We start from the raw sequence: 13,031 nt of genomic DNA, 5'->3' as shown, positions 1-13,031 counted from the left end.
ACAAGGTAAACATAGATGCTTCAGACAACTCTGGCTGCTTCCTCTCTCGGCTGTCGTTACTTCTAGTTAGTAAAATTAACTAAACTCTCATCATTACCGGACAACTTAAAATGGGTAGTTAATACGATGATTAGATGAATACTAAATGTATCAATTTGTGAAGAATTGGGAATGGATCATCTGTATAAACTGTCAACGTTTCCTTCTGGTCGTAGGTTTGCTAGCTAACGCCGTTAGCTGCTAGTTATCCTTGTAGCCAGAGCCTTCTCTTCTTGTAGCTAGCTAGATCAGCAGGCTAACTCTGCTCTACCAGCCAGTACGGGAGAATAACAACTAGCTAATCCAGCCACTTGTTAGCACAGTTCATTGTAGCTAACTACATAAGTTTGACAGTTAACGTTAGCTAAAGAGAATGGCGTCGTCATTTGTGATTGGAAACACATTTCGAGAGAGGGTAAGAGACTTGTTGGAGAAGGATGAGGCTTCAGTTCCAACAGAACTACAGAAAGAATTGGAGGATATTCTTCAACAGGAACAACCATCAACTCTGTCCTTCAGAACTGCAAGAAAACTTCATAAATGTCTGCAAGACAATGGTATTTATAAATACAGTTATATTACATATAGCTACACAGGTCTTAAATTTCACGAATTAAGTACTAGCCTATGTGTGCTTTTCCTTCCTCTCAGGTCAACCCTTCTACCTTAATGAGTTGTTGGAGGACAGCTCATTGCACCTGCCTAAGGTTGAAACACCCCCCAGAGTAAGTGAGATCTCGGTGTATGGTTATTCCTTCAGTCACTTAATTTGATCTCCATCATGAGGACCACACTAAAGTGTTACACCCTGTTTGTGACAGAACCCTGTGCTTGTGGCTCGTCTGGAACGAATCAAAGCCAAGTTGGCCAATGAAGAATACAACAGGATCACACGGAATGTAAACACTCAGGTGAATTGCACAGTGCACACTCAGCATGTAGCCTACTGTATGTATTGGATTGACATATTTGGGTTTGGGGTTGTGTTGTTGATTCATACGAGTTCTTCTCTGCCCCCCAGCAAATTAATCGTCGTGAAACACTGGCAGACTTTGGGAGAGAAGGTTGGTATGGGTTACAAACGTTTGCATGCAATCTGTCTCTAAGATTCTTACTGTCCTCTTCATCTACCTTTTCCTCAACCCATCCTCCTCTAATGTTGACGTGTGTGTGTGGTCTGTCTCTAGTGCGCTCAGCCAAAGCTGCTGTTGTGACAGTCTTAAACTTCCTAGTGACAGTGGTGGCGACGTTCGCTTGCTCCTATCTCGGCAGCCAATACCTCTTCACAGAGACAACGTCGGTAAGAATCCATACAAAGATCCCTCACTCGTACAAGCTGGGAAAGCATAATCCCCTATTGCCTGACGAGATTAATCGTGTCACTTAAACCTCGATTGCATGATAAGCGATGATTAAACTAGTACTGCATTGTGTTGTAATATGACAAAAATATTGTTTGAAAATGTAATCACGAAGAAAGCTACATTTCAAAACCCTTTAACCCTGTTTAAGAATCAGTATCTTTGTTGACATGTTTGCTTGTGTGTTTCAGAGGGTGATATCTGCAGTGATTGCTGCGTCCGTAGTCGGCCTGGCAGAGCTGTATGTTCTAGTAAGGACCATGGAGGGAGAGCTAGGAGAACCATAGCACCGGTCTGTGTTCTTATCAACAAAACACATTCCTGGAGAACTATGCCCTTACCTGACCCACCAGTGGACTTCAAAAAGGAAATCAAAGGGGTTACATTTACATTACATTTGAGTCATTTAGCTTTTTTGAGTCTTATCCAGAGCGACTTACATGAGCAATTAGGGTTAAGGGCACATCAACAGATTTTTCACCTGGTCAGTTTGGGGATTCGAACGAGCAACCTTTCGGATACTGGCCCAACCTCTTAACCGCTAGGCTACCTGAGTGGAAGTTGATGTACTGCTTTGACATAACCACAAAACTAGTGATATGAATTGTCCCACGTTGTTCATAAATTGAAAACAGATTAGTGTGAAGATTTGAATGTGACCCAGATGTAAAACTTGTTTGTGCTTTACCATCGCTTCTCTATTATGAGGATGTTGACTCCATGTTTCCCAACTCATTTATTTACTGATGTGCACTAAACAAGTTGGGATATTTAGCTATTTATTTACATCCATTTTGCTTTTATAGGGCCTGTCTGTGTAGTCAGTATTGTTTGTCTATTCAATAAAATTTGCGCCCATGTAATTACATACTCTGAGAGCAGTTTGGTTCAATGTAAAAAAATATATATCTATTGTATATACAGAACCAGTCCACGGTTTGGACACACCTACTCGTTCAAGGGTTTTTCTTAATTTTTTTACTATTTTCTACGTTGTAGAATAATAGTGAAGACATCAAAACTATGATATAACACATATGGAATCATGTAGTAACCAAAAAAGTGTTAAACGAATCAAAATATATTTGATATTTGATATTCTTCAAATAGCCACCCTTTGCCTTGATGACAGCTTTGCACACTCTTGTGTTATTTGATAGTTTTGATGTCTTCACTATTATTCTACAATGTAAAAATAAAGAAAAACCCTTGAATGAGTAGGTGTGTCCAAACTTTTGACTGGTACTGTATATACACACACACACACAAACAAACATACCCCCTCTATGGTTAGGATTGAAGCCTTGAGCTGCTTCATAACAATTCTTGATAAATCCCTCTCTACCCTTACATTGAGCTTTTTAGCCCTGGTAATATTAGGGATATTCCATGTTCTATTGGAAATAAAATAGATTGTTGTTTTTGTCCATTGTACCTGTCCATTTACAGTAAACTGAGGCAAGTGGTAAACTTTGAGTGACAATTGTCTCACATCAGAGTGAGTACAATTGACCTATACTTGGGCTAGAAAAACTCCCAGGCACTGTCTTTGGAGAATATGGTTGTTTATGACTATACAGTAACTAGTGAAGTTATTATTCCAGCCAGCTCTCTAGCACAGGGTTTCCCAAACTCAGTCCTGTGGGGCCCCCTGGGTGAACTTTTTGGTTTTTGCCCTAACACTACACAGCTGATTCAACAGCTGTGCTATGGCAAAAACCAAAACGTGCACCCAGGGGAGGCCCCAGGACCGAGTTTGGGAAACTCTGTTCTAGCATATAGCTTACCTGCTGCCAGATGTGGCAAACAGTATTGTCTTCAATTGCCGATGGGCACTAATCTGTTTTGAGGTGAATTAGAGAGCAAGATGGATTTTACAGGTCAGAAACAAACAACCAATTACAGTTACCCTGAGAGCTGTATCGTACTTAAATCCCTTCTATGACAACACATATCTCTTTTCATGATTCAAAACAATTTTAATACGATATCTGGCTTGTGTTATGACTTTTCCCCCACCTGTACTGTATCTCTGGACAATTTCCTTTCAGTCCTGTCCTTTCATATCAGTTGAAAGATTAAAGGATGTAACTACATCTGGAATACAAAAAAGTATCTCTCAAAGATCTGAGATTTGACACCCGGATTAAGGGTTTATTGAAAGATTATTTGGTATTAAAGATGATTATGATATGCAGAGATCACTGTCCAGCAGGCCGGGGTGAACTGTCATAGTGCTCTTGTCATATCTTTACTGTATTACTCACATGTAATACTTCAATGGAGACCTTAAACCCAGCTAGAATTAAAGAGCTGGTAAGCTGATAGACCCTGAGCTTCAGTTTTAATTTATTTCTTATTATTAATTTTTTCCTCTGTCCACCCCATACTTATGGGGGGGGGAAAAGAAATCTTTGGGAAATAATTATTTATATCGTGGTATCTTTCCACAAGGAATCATTTTAATCAGGATATTTTGAAAGATAATACTACCGGAAACATGAAATGTTGAATCAAATCCACCTAGAACGAAGAACAGACCAAATGGATCTATGAGAGCTGATTCTATGTCAGGAAGAATACAAATACCTCAGTAAACAACTATGTAACGTTACAGCACGTTATGCATATTGGTCCTCTTATACTCATAGCAGAAAGCTGCTTGACCATCAAAGACCTTACAAAATAAAACTATGAGAGGGCTCTCCTATAGGTAACCCCATCTCTGTAACCATATATTATTATTTTACTGTTTTAAAAAGGTCATATTAAACTTCTAATCAATCATTACAATGGTGAAATAAATCAATTTATTCCTCTTTGGATGAAGTAAACATACATATTACGATTATTCACAAGCTAATGAAAGACACAAGATATAAGATCCACACATTTAACAACAAAATAAAAACAAAGAAAATGTTACAATTGGACAGATTTCTGCCAATGTGGAGAGACAGACAACACACATACAGTGCCTTCAGAAAGTATTCACACCCCTTGACCTTTTCCACATTTTGTTGTGTTACAGCCTGAATTTAAAATTGATTAAATTGAGATGTGTCATTGGCCTACACACAATACCCCATAATGTCAAAGTGGAGTTATATTTTTAGAAATGTGTACAAATTAATTAAAAATGAAAAGCTGAAATGTCTTGAGTTAATAAGTATTTAACCTCTTTGTTATGGCAAGCCTAAATGAGTTCAGGAGTAAAAATGTACTTAACATTTTCGTCATTTAGCAGATTTACAGTTAGTGAGTGCATACATTTTTCATGCTGGCCCCCTCCGTGGGAAACGAACCCACAACTCTGGCGTTGCAAGCGCCATGCTCTACCAACTGAGCTACAGGAGACTTAACAAGTCACATAAATTGCATGGACTCACTATGTGTGCAATAATAGTGTTTAACATGATTTTTGAATGACTACCTCATCTCTGTACCCCACACATACAATTATCTGTAAGGTCACTCAGTCGAGCAGTGAATTTCAAACACAGACCAGGGAGGTTTTCCAATCCCTTGAAAAGAAGGGCACCTATTGATATTATTAATTACACTTTGGATGGTGTATCAATAGACCCAGTCACTACAAAGATACAAGCGTCCTTCCTAACTCAGTTGCTGGAGAGGATGGAAACTGCTCAGGGATTTCACCACGAGGCCAATGGTGACTTTAAAACAGTTACAGAGTTTAATGGCTGTGATAGGAGAAAACCGATGATGGATCAACAACATTGTAGTTAGTCCACAATACTAACCTAAATGACAGAGTGAAAAGAAAGAAGCCAGTACATAATACAAATATTCCAAAACATGCATTTGTTTGCAATAAGGCACTAAAGTAAAACTGCAAAAGATGTGGCAAAGAAATGTACTTTATGTCCTGAATACAAAGCGTTATGTTTGGGGCAAATCCAACACAACACATCACTGAGTTCCACTCTTCATATTTTGAAGCATGGTGGTGGCTTCATCATGTTATGGGTATGCTTGTCAGGACTAGGGAGTTTTTTAGGATAAAAATAAACAGAATAGAGCTATGCACAGGCAAAATCCTAAAGGAAAATCTGGTTCAGTCTGCTTTCCAACAGACCTGGGAGACAAATTCGCCTTTCAGCAGGAGAAGGCCAAATGTACACTGGAGTTGCTTACCAAGATGACAATGAATGTTCCTGAGTGGCCTAGTTACAGTTCTGACTGAAATCATCTTGAAGATATATGGCAAGACTTGCAAATGGCTGTCTAGCAATGATCAACAACCAACTTAACAGAGCTTGAATAATTCTTAAAAGAATAATGTGCAAATATTGTACAATCCAGGTGTGCAAAACTCATAGAGACTTACCCAGAAAGACTCACAGCTGTAATCCCTGCCAAAGGTGAGTCTAACATACAGTATATTGACTCAGGGGTGTGAATACTTATGTAAATGTATATTTCTGTATTTCATTTTCAATAAAATTGCTGAAATGTCTAAACGCATGTTTTCACTTTGTCATTATGGGGTATTGTGTGTAGATGGGTGTGATTTTTAAAAATATTTAATCAATTTTGAATTCAGGCTGTAACACAACAAAATGTGGAAAAAGTCAAGGGGTGTGAATACTTTCAGAATACACTGTATTGGGCAAGTGTTATAGCCTAGTGATCCCACATCGGTTTGTGCTGTCTTGCCTCCTGGCAAGACAGCACCACCAGAGCTGGGACCACCAGGCTATAGGTAAGCAGGGGCAGGACATTAGAACTCCAGGAAGTTGGTGACAATAGCAGCATTATAGATCAGGTCCGAAATGTATCCGATTGAGGTCTGGGGGCCCACCTGAGTATGATGACCCTGTCCTTGAGTCACATCCCAGTACATCTGCTGTGGATGGGAAGGGACAACCTGGTCCACTGAGGTTTGATGACCATATCTGGCCTGTGACTCAGCTAGAGTCTGTGGATTAAAGTTCCTATACCCTGAGGTCCCCACACAGGGCTGGTTGAACCCATCCCGGAATGGCCGTGAGGAGTGTGCTTGCCTTCCAATGGGTGCAGTGGTAGTAGCAAGAGATCCCAGGTGAGATCGGCGGTCTTCCTCCCACAGTAGGGATTCTGCCAGGTTTGGGGAGACCGGTGTAGGCTGATGAGACACAGGGTTGCTGTAGAGACGGATCCAGTCAGAGTAGAACTGCTGACCATCATCACACTGAATCTGGTCTGGTCGGAACATCTCCCCCATTGTGGTTGGGGTGAAGGAGGGACCAGGGGAGGGGACCATTGGGCGAGGTTGGCATGTTGCACCTCTTCCAAAAGTAGTCTTAGTTGATTTGGTGAGTCTTCCACTCTTGATACTTCTTGCCCGTCTGTTTTGGAACCACACCTGTGAAAAATGAGTAGAGTCAGGTAAATATGTTGTTGTAGCCTAAATGCAAAATATATATATATATATATATACAGAAAGTGTAAATAACTAACTTTTAGTTATTATCACTTCACAAACCTGTATCTTGCTTTCAGGTAGATGCGTATGTGCGGCCAAGCGTTCACGGAGAGTGATGTCTGGGTACGGCGTCAGAGCGAAAGCTTGTTCTAACTCAGACAATTGGGCGCGGCTGAAGATGGTTCTTTTGCGTTTCCTTTGGCCCTCTGTAAACCCGCTTCTCTCAGGTTCGGGTGATGAACGTCCATTGTCATTCCTCACGTCTAAACAACAACAAAAACAACAATTTTGAGAAATTAAAATTTGGCTAATCTATGATTCATAGATTATTATTTAAGTAGCCTAAAATACCGGTATAGCGTTAGAAAATTATTAAAGACAATTGAGGAATTATTAAACGAAGTGTACCGTATGTTTTCGTTTCGTTTTCATCTGCATTTCTGTTTAAATCAATTGATATCTTTCTATATATTATAACTTTATGTTTTTGTTTGTTTCTTTGTGCTCTAAAATATAACTGTCACAATTGTAACATATTTTTTTTACTTTGATGGTAAGCTTTTACGCATAGGCCTACAACCGGAACATTTGAAAATTATTTACATAGCCTACCTTTACATTGATCTTGGTCTCCAAAAAGTGCAGTAAAATCCATTTCTTTATGGCAAGTCAGTCTGTGTGCAGTGAATTCTTGATTGATGAAGAGAGATAGAATTCCATGTACCTCTACAGCTTGGTCTGGTGATGCGTAAATGATGCGCTCAGCGCTGGGTAGCGGTGCCCTCTTATAGCGGGAACACCCTCTCAATCCCATAACGCCCACGGTCCACCCCAAATTAATCTGGGCACGTTCAGGTGTTACAGGCCTATAGTGGAGCCCAGTACCCACCTCTCAAATCCTGAATTGCAGATGGTGACCTTGCCACGAATTGACAAGAAACAGATGAAAGCGGCAATGGTGTATAAACCCGCTGTTTCCGCTGTCGCTGTTGTCTGACACTCCCTGTGTCAGACTGTCAGATCTCGTCCCGGGGCAATCGACTGCAAAGAGGAACCCCGTGGAGATTGGAGCGCAGGGCAGGCAGCGCTTGTTGAATGCACAAAGCAGAGTCAATCTACATAGGCCTACTGTCTCATAGCCCATTCACTGCGAGAGTAATATTTGTTCTTCAGCACCCCATTTGCTGTCCTGTCATTTGTCACATGCCTACTAAAAATTAATTGCCAAATTATGCTTAATCGAATTGATCAATATTGATGACAGACGTTATCATGTGCAATATATATATATATATATTTTATAGGCCCAACTCAACAAATTGATTTGTTGAGTTGGGCCTATAAAAACTAATTCGCAAATTCTCTCTCAATTAATTACAATATATGTATATATTTTTTCGGGGCGATTAGGATGAACGAAAAGTAAACTATAGCCTAACTATTATCTTATGCAGGAAAAAGCCTAGCAACTTCAAAAGCTGGTTTCACACTTTCTCTTCCTGTGTATTGAAGTCAATTAGCCTAGCGATCGATTTCCATTTCCTTGAACACCAGTTCAACTTCTGAGAAAAGCTCTAAATACACCAATGTACACAAATCCCCAAATTTACATTTCTGAACGAAGCTGGAAGGGTTTAGAAGAATACACATTGTACAAGCACGAACTCCATATCTACTCTTTTTTAATGAGCCAATTAGTAATGGTTTATATTGGCCTGTTCTACCCCTTTCCTTTTTTCTCCTTTTATGTGAAAGGATCATGCTAAATAATCATAAAACATTTTGGTCCTCAAATGTGTTCATTTATTGCTAAAGTATTCCAATTGTGCGCCGCCCCATGGGTCTCCCGGTCGCGGCCGGCTACGACAAAGCCTGGATTCGTACCAGGATCTCTAGTGGCACAGCTAGCACTGTGATGCAGTGCCTTAGACCACTGCACCACTCAGGAGGCCATCATCTATCATCTGTATACCACCCCTACCTTGTCACAACACAACTGATTGGCTCAAATGCACTAAGGAGGAAATAAATTCCACAAATTAACTTTTAAGAAGGCACACCTGTTAATTGAAATGCATTCCAGGTGACTACCACATTATTCTGGTTGAGAGAATGCCAAGAGTGTGAAAAGCTGTCATCAAGGCAAAGGGTGGCTATTTGAAGAATCTCAAATATAAAATATATTTTGATTTGTTTAACAATTCTTTGGTTACTACATGATTCCATATGTGTTATTTCATAGTTTTGATGTCTTCACTATTATTCTAGCCAGACTACGGTTTGCAACTGCACATGGGGACAAAGATCGTACTTTTTGGAGAATTGTCCTCTGGTCTGATGAAACAAAAATATAACTGTTTGGCCATAATGACCATCGTTATGTTTGGAGGAAAAAGGGGGTCCTTGCAAGCCGAAGAACACCATCCCAACCGTGAATCACGGGGGTGGCAGCATCATGCTGTGGGGGTGCTTTTCTGCAGGAGGGACTGGTGCACTTCACAAAATAGATGGCATCATGAGGAAGGAAAATTATGTGGCTATATTGAAGCAACATCTCAAGACATCAGTCAGGAAGTTAAAGCTTGGTCGCAAATGGGTCTTCCAAATGGACAATGACCCCAAGCATACTTCCAAAGTTGTGGCAAAATGGCTTAAGGACAATAAAGTCAAGATATTGGAGTGGCCATCACAAAGCCCTGACCTCAATCCTATAGAACATTTGTGGGCAGAACTGAAAAAGCGTGTGCGAGCAAGGAGGCCTACAAACCTGACTCAGTTACACCAGCTCTGTCAGGAGGAATGGGCCAAAATTCACCCAACTTATTTTGGAAGCTTGTGGAAGGCTACTTGAAACGTTTGACCCAAGTTAAACAATTTAAAGGCAATACTACCAAATACTAATTGAGTGTATGTAAACTTCTGACCCACTGGGAACGTGATGAAAGAAATAAAAACAGAAATAAATCATTATCTCTGCTATTATTCTGACATTTCAAATTTTTTAAATAAAGTGGTGATCCTAACTGACCTAAGACAGGGAAGTTTTACTAGGATTAAATGTCAGGAATTATGAAAAACTGAGTTTAAATGTATTTGGCTAAGGTGTATGTAAACTTCCGACTTCAACTGTACAGTGGGGAGAACAAGTATTTGATACACTGCCGATTTTGCAGGTTTTCCTACTTACAAAGCATGTAGAGGTCTGTAATAAAAAATCCAGAAAATCACATTGTATGATTTTTAAGTCATTCATTTGCATTTTATTGCATGACATACAGTGAGGGAAAAAAGTATTTGATCCCCTGCTGATTTTGTACGTTTGCCCACTGACAAAGACATGATCAGTCTATAATGTTAATGGTAGATTTATTTGAACAGTGAGAGACAGAATAACAACAAAAAATCCAGAAAAACGCATGTCAAAAATGTTATAATTTGATTTGCATTTTAATGAGGGAAATAAGTATTTGACCCCTCTGCAAAACATGACTTAGTACTTTGTGGCAAAACCCTTGTTGGCAATCACAGAGGTCAGACCTTTCTTGTAGTTGGCCACCAGGTTTGCACACATCTCAGGAGGGATTTTGTCCCACTCCTCTTTGCAGATCTTCTCCAAGTCATTAAGGTTTTGAGGCTGAGGTTTGCAACTCGAACCTTCAGCTCCCTCCACAGATTTTCTATGGGATTAAGGTCTGGAGACTGGCTAGGCCACTCCAGGACCTTAATGTGCTTCTTCTTGAGCCACTCCTTTGTTGCCTTGGCCGTGTGTTTTGGGTCATTGTCAAGCTGGAATACCCATCCACGACCCATTTTCAATGCCCTTGCTGAGGGAAGGAGGTTGTCACCCAAGATTTGACAGTACATGGCCCTGTCCATCGTCCCTTTGATGCGGTGAAGTTGTCCTGTCTCCTTAGCAGAAAAACACCCCCAAAGCATAATGTTTCCACCTCCATGTTTGACGGTGGGGATGGTGTTCTTGGGGTCATAGGCAGCATTCCTCCTCCTCCAAACACGGCGAGTTGAGTTGATGCCAAAGACCTCCATTTTGGTCTCATCTGACCACAACACTTTCACCCAGTTCTCCTCTGAATCATTCAGATGTTCATTGGCAAACTTCAGACGTGCCTGTATATGTGCTTTCTTGAGCAGGGGGACCTTGCGGGGGCTGCAGGATTTCAGTCCTTCACGGCGTAGTGTGTTACCAATTGCTTTCTTGGTGACTATGGTCCCAGCTGCCTTGAGATCATTGACAAGATCCTCCCATGTAGTTCTGGGCTGATTCCTCACCGTTCTCATGATCATTGTACCTCCACGAGGTGAGATCTTGCATGGAGCCGCAGGCCGAGGGAGATTGACAGTTATTTTGTGTTTCTTCCATTTGCGAATAATCACACCAACTGTTGTCACCTTCTCACCAAGCTGCTTGGCGATGGTCTTGTAGCCCATTCCAGCCTTGTGTAGGTCTACAATCTTGTCCCTGACATCATTGGAGAGCTCTTTGGTCTTGGCCATGGTGGAGAGTTTGGAATCTGATTGATTGATTGCTTCTGTGGACAGGTGTCTTTTATACAGTTAACAAACTGATATTAGGAGCACTCCCTTTAAGAGTGTGCTCCTAATCTCAGCTCGTTACCTGTATAAAAGACACCTGGGAGCCAGAAATCTTTCTGATTGAGAGGGGGTCAAACACTTATTTCCGTCATTAAAATGCAGATCAATTTATAACATTTTTTACATGCGTTTTTCTGGATTTTTTTGTTGTTATTATGTCTCTCACTGTTCAAATAAACCTACCATTAAAATTATAGACTGATAATTTCTTTGTCAGTGGGCAAACGTACAAAATCAGCAGGGGATCAAATACTTTTTTCCCTCACTGTAAGTGTTTGAAACATCAGAAAAGCAGAACTTAATATTTGGTACAGAAACCTTTGTTTGCAATTAATACGTTTCCTGTAGGTCTTGACCAGGTTTGCACACACTGCAGCAGGGATTTTGGCCCACTCCTCCATACAGACCTTCTCCAGATCCTTCAGGTTTCGGGGCTGTCGCTGGGCAATACGGACTTTCAGCTCCCTCCAAAGATTTTCTATTGGGTTCAGGTCTGGAGACTGGCTAGGCCACTCCAGGACCTTGAGATGCTTCTTACGGAGCCACTCCTTTGTTGCCCTGGCTGTGTGTTTCGGGTCTTTGTCATGCTGGAAGACCCAGCCACGACCCATCTTCAATGCTCTTACTGAGGGAAGGAGGTTGTTGGCCAATATCTTGCGATACATGGCCCCATCCATCTTCCCCTCAATACGGTGCAGTCGTCCTGTCCCCTTTGCAGAAAAGCATCCCCAAAGAATGATGTTTCCACCTCCATGCTTCACGGTTGGGATGGTGTTCTTGGGGTTGTACTCATCCTTCTTCTTCCTCCAAACACGGCGAGTGGAGTTTAGACCAAAAAGCTCTATTTTTGTCTCATCAGACCACATGACCTTCTCCCATTCCTCCTCTGGATCATCCAGATGGTCATTGGCAAACTTCAGACGGGCCTGGACATGCGCTGGCTTGAGCAGGGGGACCTTGCGTGCGCTGCAGGATTTTAATCCATGACGGCGTAGTGTGTTACTAATGGTTTTCTTTGAGACTGTGGTCCCAGCTCTCTTCAGGTCATTGACCAGGTCCTGCCGTGTAGTTCTGGGCTGATCCCTCACCTTCCTCATGATCATTGATGCCCCACGAGGTGAGATCTTGCATGGAGCCCCAGACCGAGGGTGATTGACCGTTATCTTGAACTTCTTCCATTTTCTAATAATTGTGCCAACAGTTGTTGCCTTCTCACCAAGCTGCTTGCCTATTGTCCTGTAGCCCATCCCAGCCTTGTGCAGGTCTACAATTGTATCCCTGATGTCCTTACACAGCTCTCTGGTCTTGGCCATTGTGGAGAGGTTAGAGTCTGTTTGATTGAGTATGTGGACAGGTGTCTTTTATACAGATAACGAGTTCAAACAGGTCCAGTTAATACAGGTAATGAGTGGAGAACAGGAGGGCTTCTTAAAGAAAAACTAACAGGTCTGTGAGAGACGGAATTCTTACTTGTTGGTAGGTGATCAAATACTTATGTCATGCAATAAAATGCAAATTAATTACTTAAAAATCATACAATGTGATTTTCTGGATTTTTGTTTTAGATTCCGTCTCTCACAGTTGAAGTGTAC

The 13,031-nt window shown here is 41.2% G+C and overlaps 2 protein-coding genes across 2 annotated transcripts; one reads left to right on the top strand and one right to left on the bottom strand.

Annotated features, from left to right (window-relative positions):
• LOC311106295 (transmembrane protein 199-like) lies at positions 1-2,268 on the top strand. The gene is made up of 6 exons (XM_084148596.1): positions 1-596; positions 691-764; positions 861-950; positions 1,061-1,103; positions 1,227-1,339; positions 1,592-2,268. The coding sequence occupies exons 1-6, from the start codon at positions 413-415 to the stop codon at positions 1,685-1,687; spliced, it is 600 nt and encodes a 199-aa protein (XP_084004722.1). The 5' UTR covers positions 1-412; the 3' UTR covers positions 1,688-2,268.
• A 3,876-nt stretch (positions 2,269-6,144) lies between these two features.
• On the bottom strand, positions 6,145-7,397 carry LOC311105746 (homeobox protein SEBOX-like; the record flags this gene model as incomplete). Its single annotated transcript, XM_084147955.1, has 3 exons — positions 6,145-6,768; positions 6,889-7,091; positions 7,394-7,397. The coding sequence occupies 3 exons, from the start codon at positions 7,395-7,397 to the stop codon at positions 6,145-6,147; spliced, it is 831 nt and encodes a 276-aa protein (XP_084004081.1).
• Positions 7,398-13,031: the final 5,634 nt, after the last annotated feature.

The sequence above is a fragment of the Coregonus lavaretus genome, assembly GCF_964263955.1.
Source record: "Coregonus lavaretus genome assembly, chromosome: 30".
NCBI lineage: Eukaryota > Metazoa > Chordata > Actinopteri > Salmoniformes > Salmonidae > Coregonus > Coregonus lavaretus.
Note: the sequence above shows the minus strand (reverse complement) of the source record. Positions and strands in the feature narration are given on the sequence as shown.

What these genes read in the sequence shown, in the direction of transcription:
- LOC311106295 (XM_084148596.1), top strand. Translation starts at nt 413, where the DNA reads ATGGCGTCGTCATTTGTGATTGGAAACACATTTCGAGAGAGGGTAAGA. An exon ending in GGCAGACTTTGGGAGAGAAG is followed by an intron (nt 1,104 to 1,226) that starts GTTGGTATGGGT and finishes GTCTGTCTCTAG; the next exon opens with TGCGCTCAGCCAAAGCTGCT. An exon ending in TCTTCACAGAGACAACGTCG is followed by an intron (nt 1,340 to 1,591) that starts GTAAGAATCCAT and finishes TGTGTGTTTCAG; the next exon opens with AGGGTGATATCTGCAGTGAT.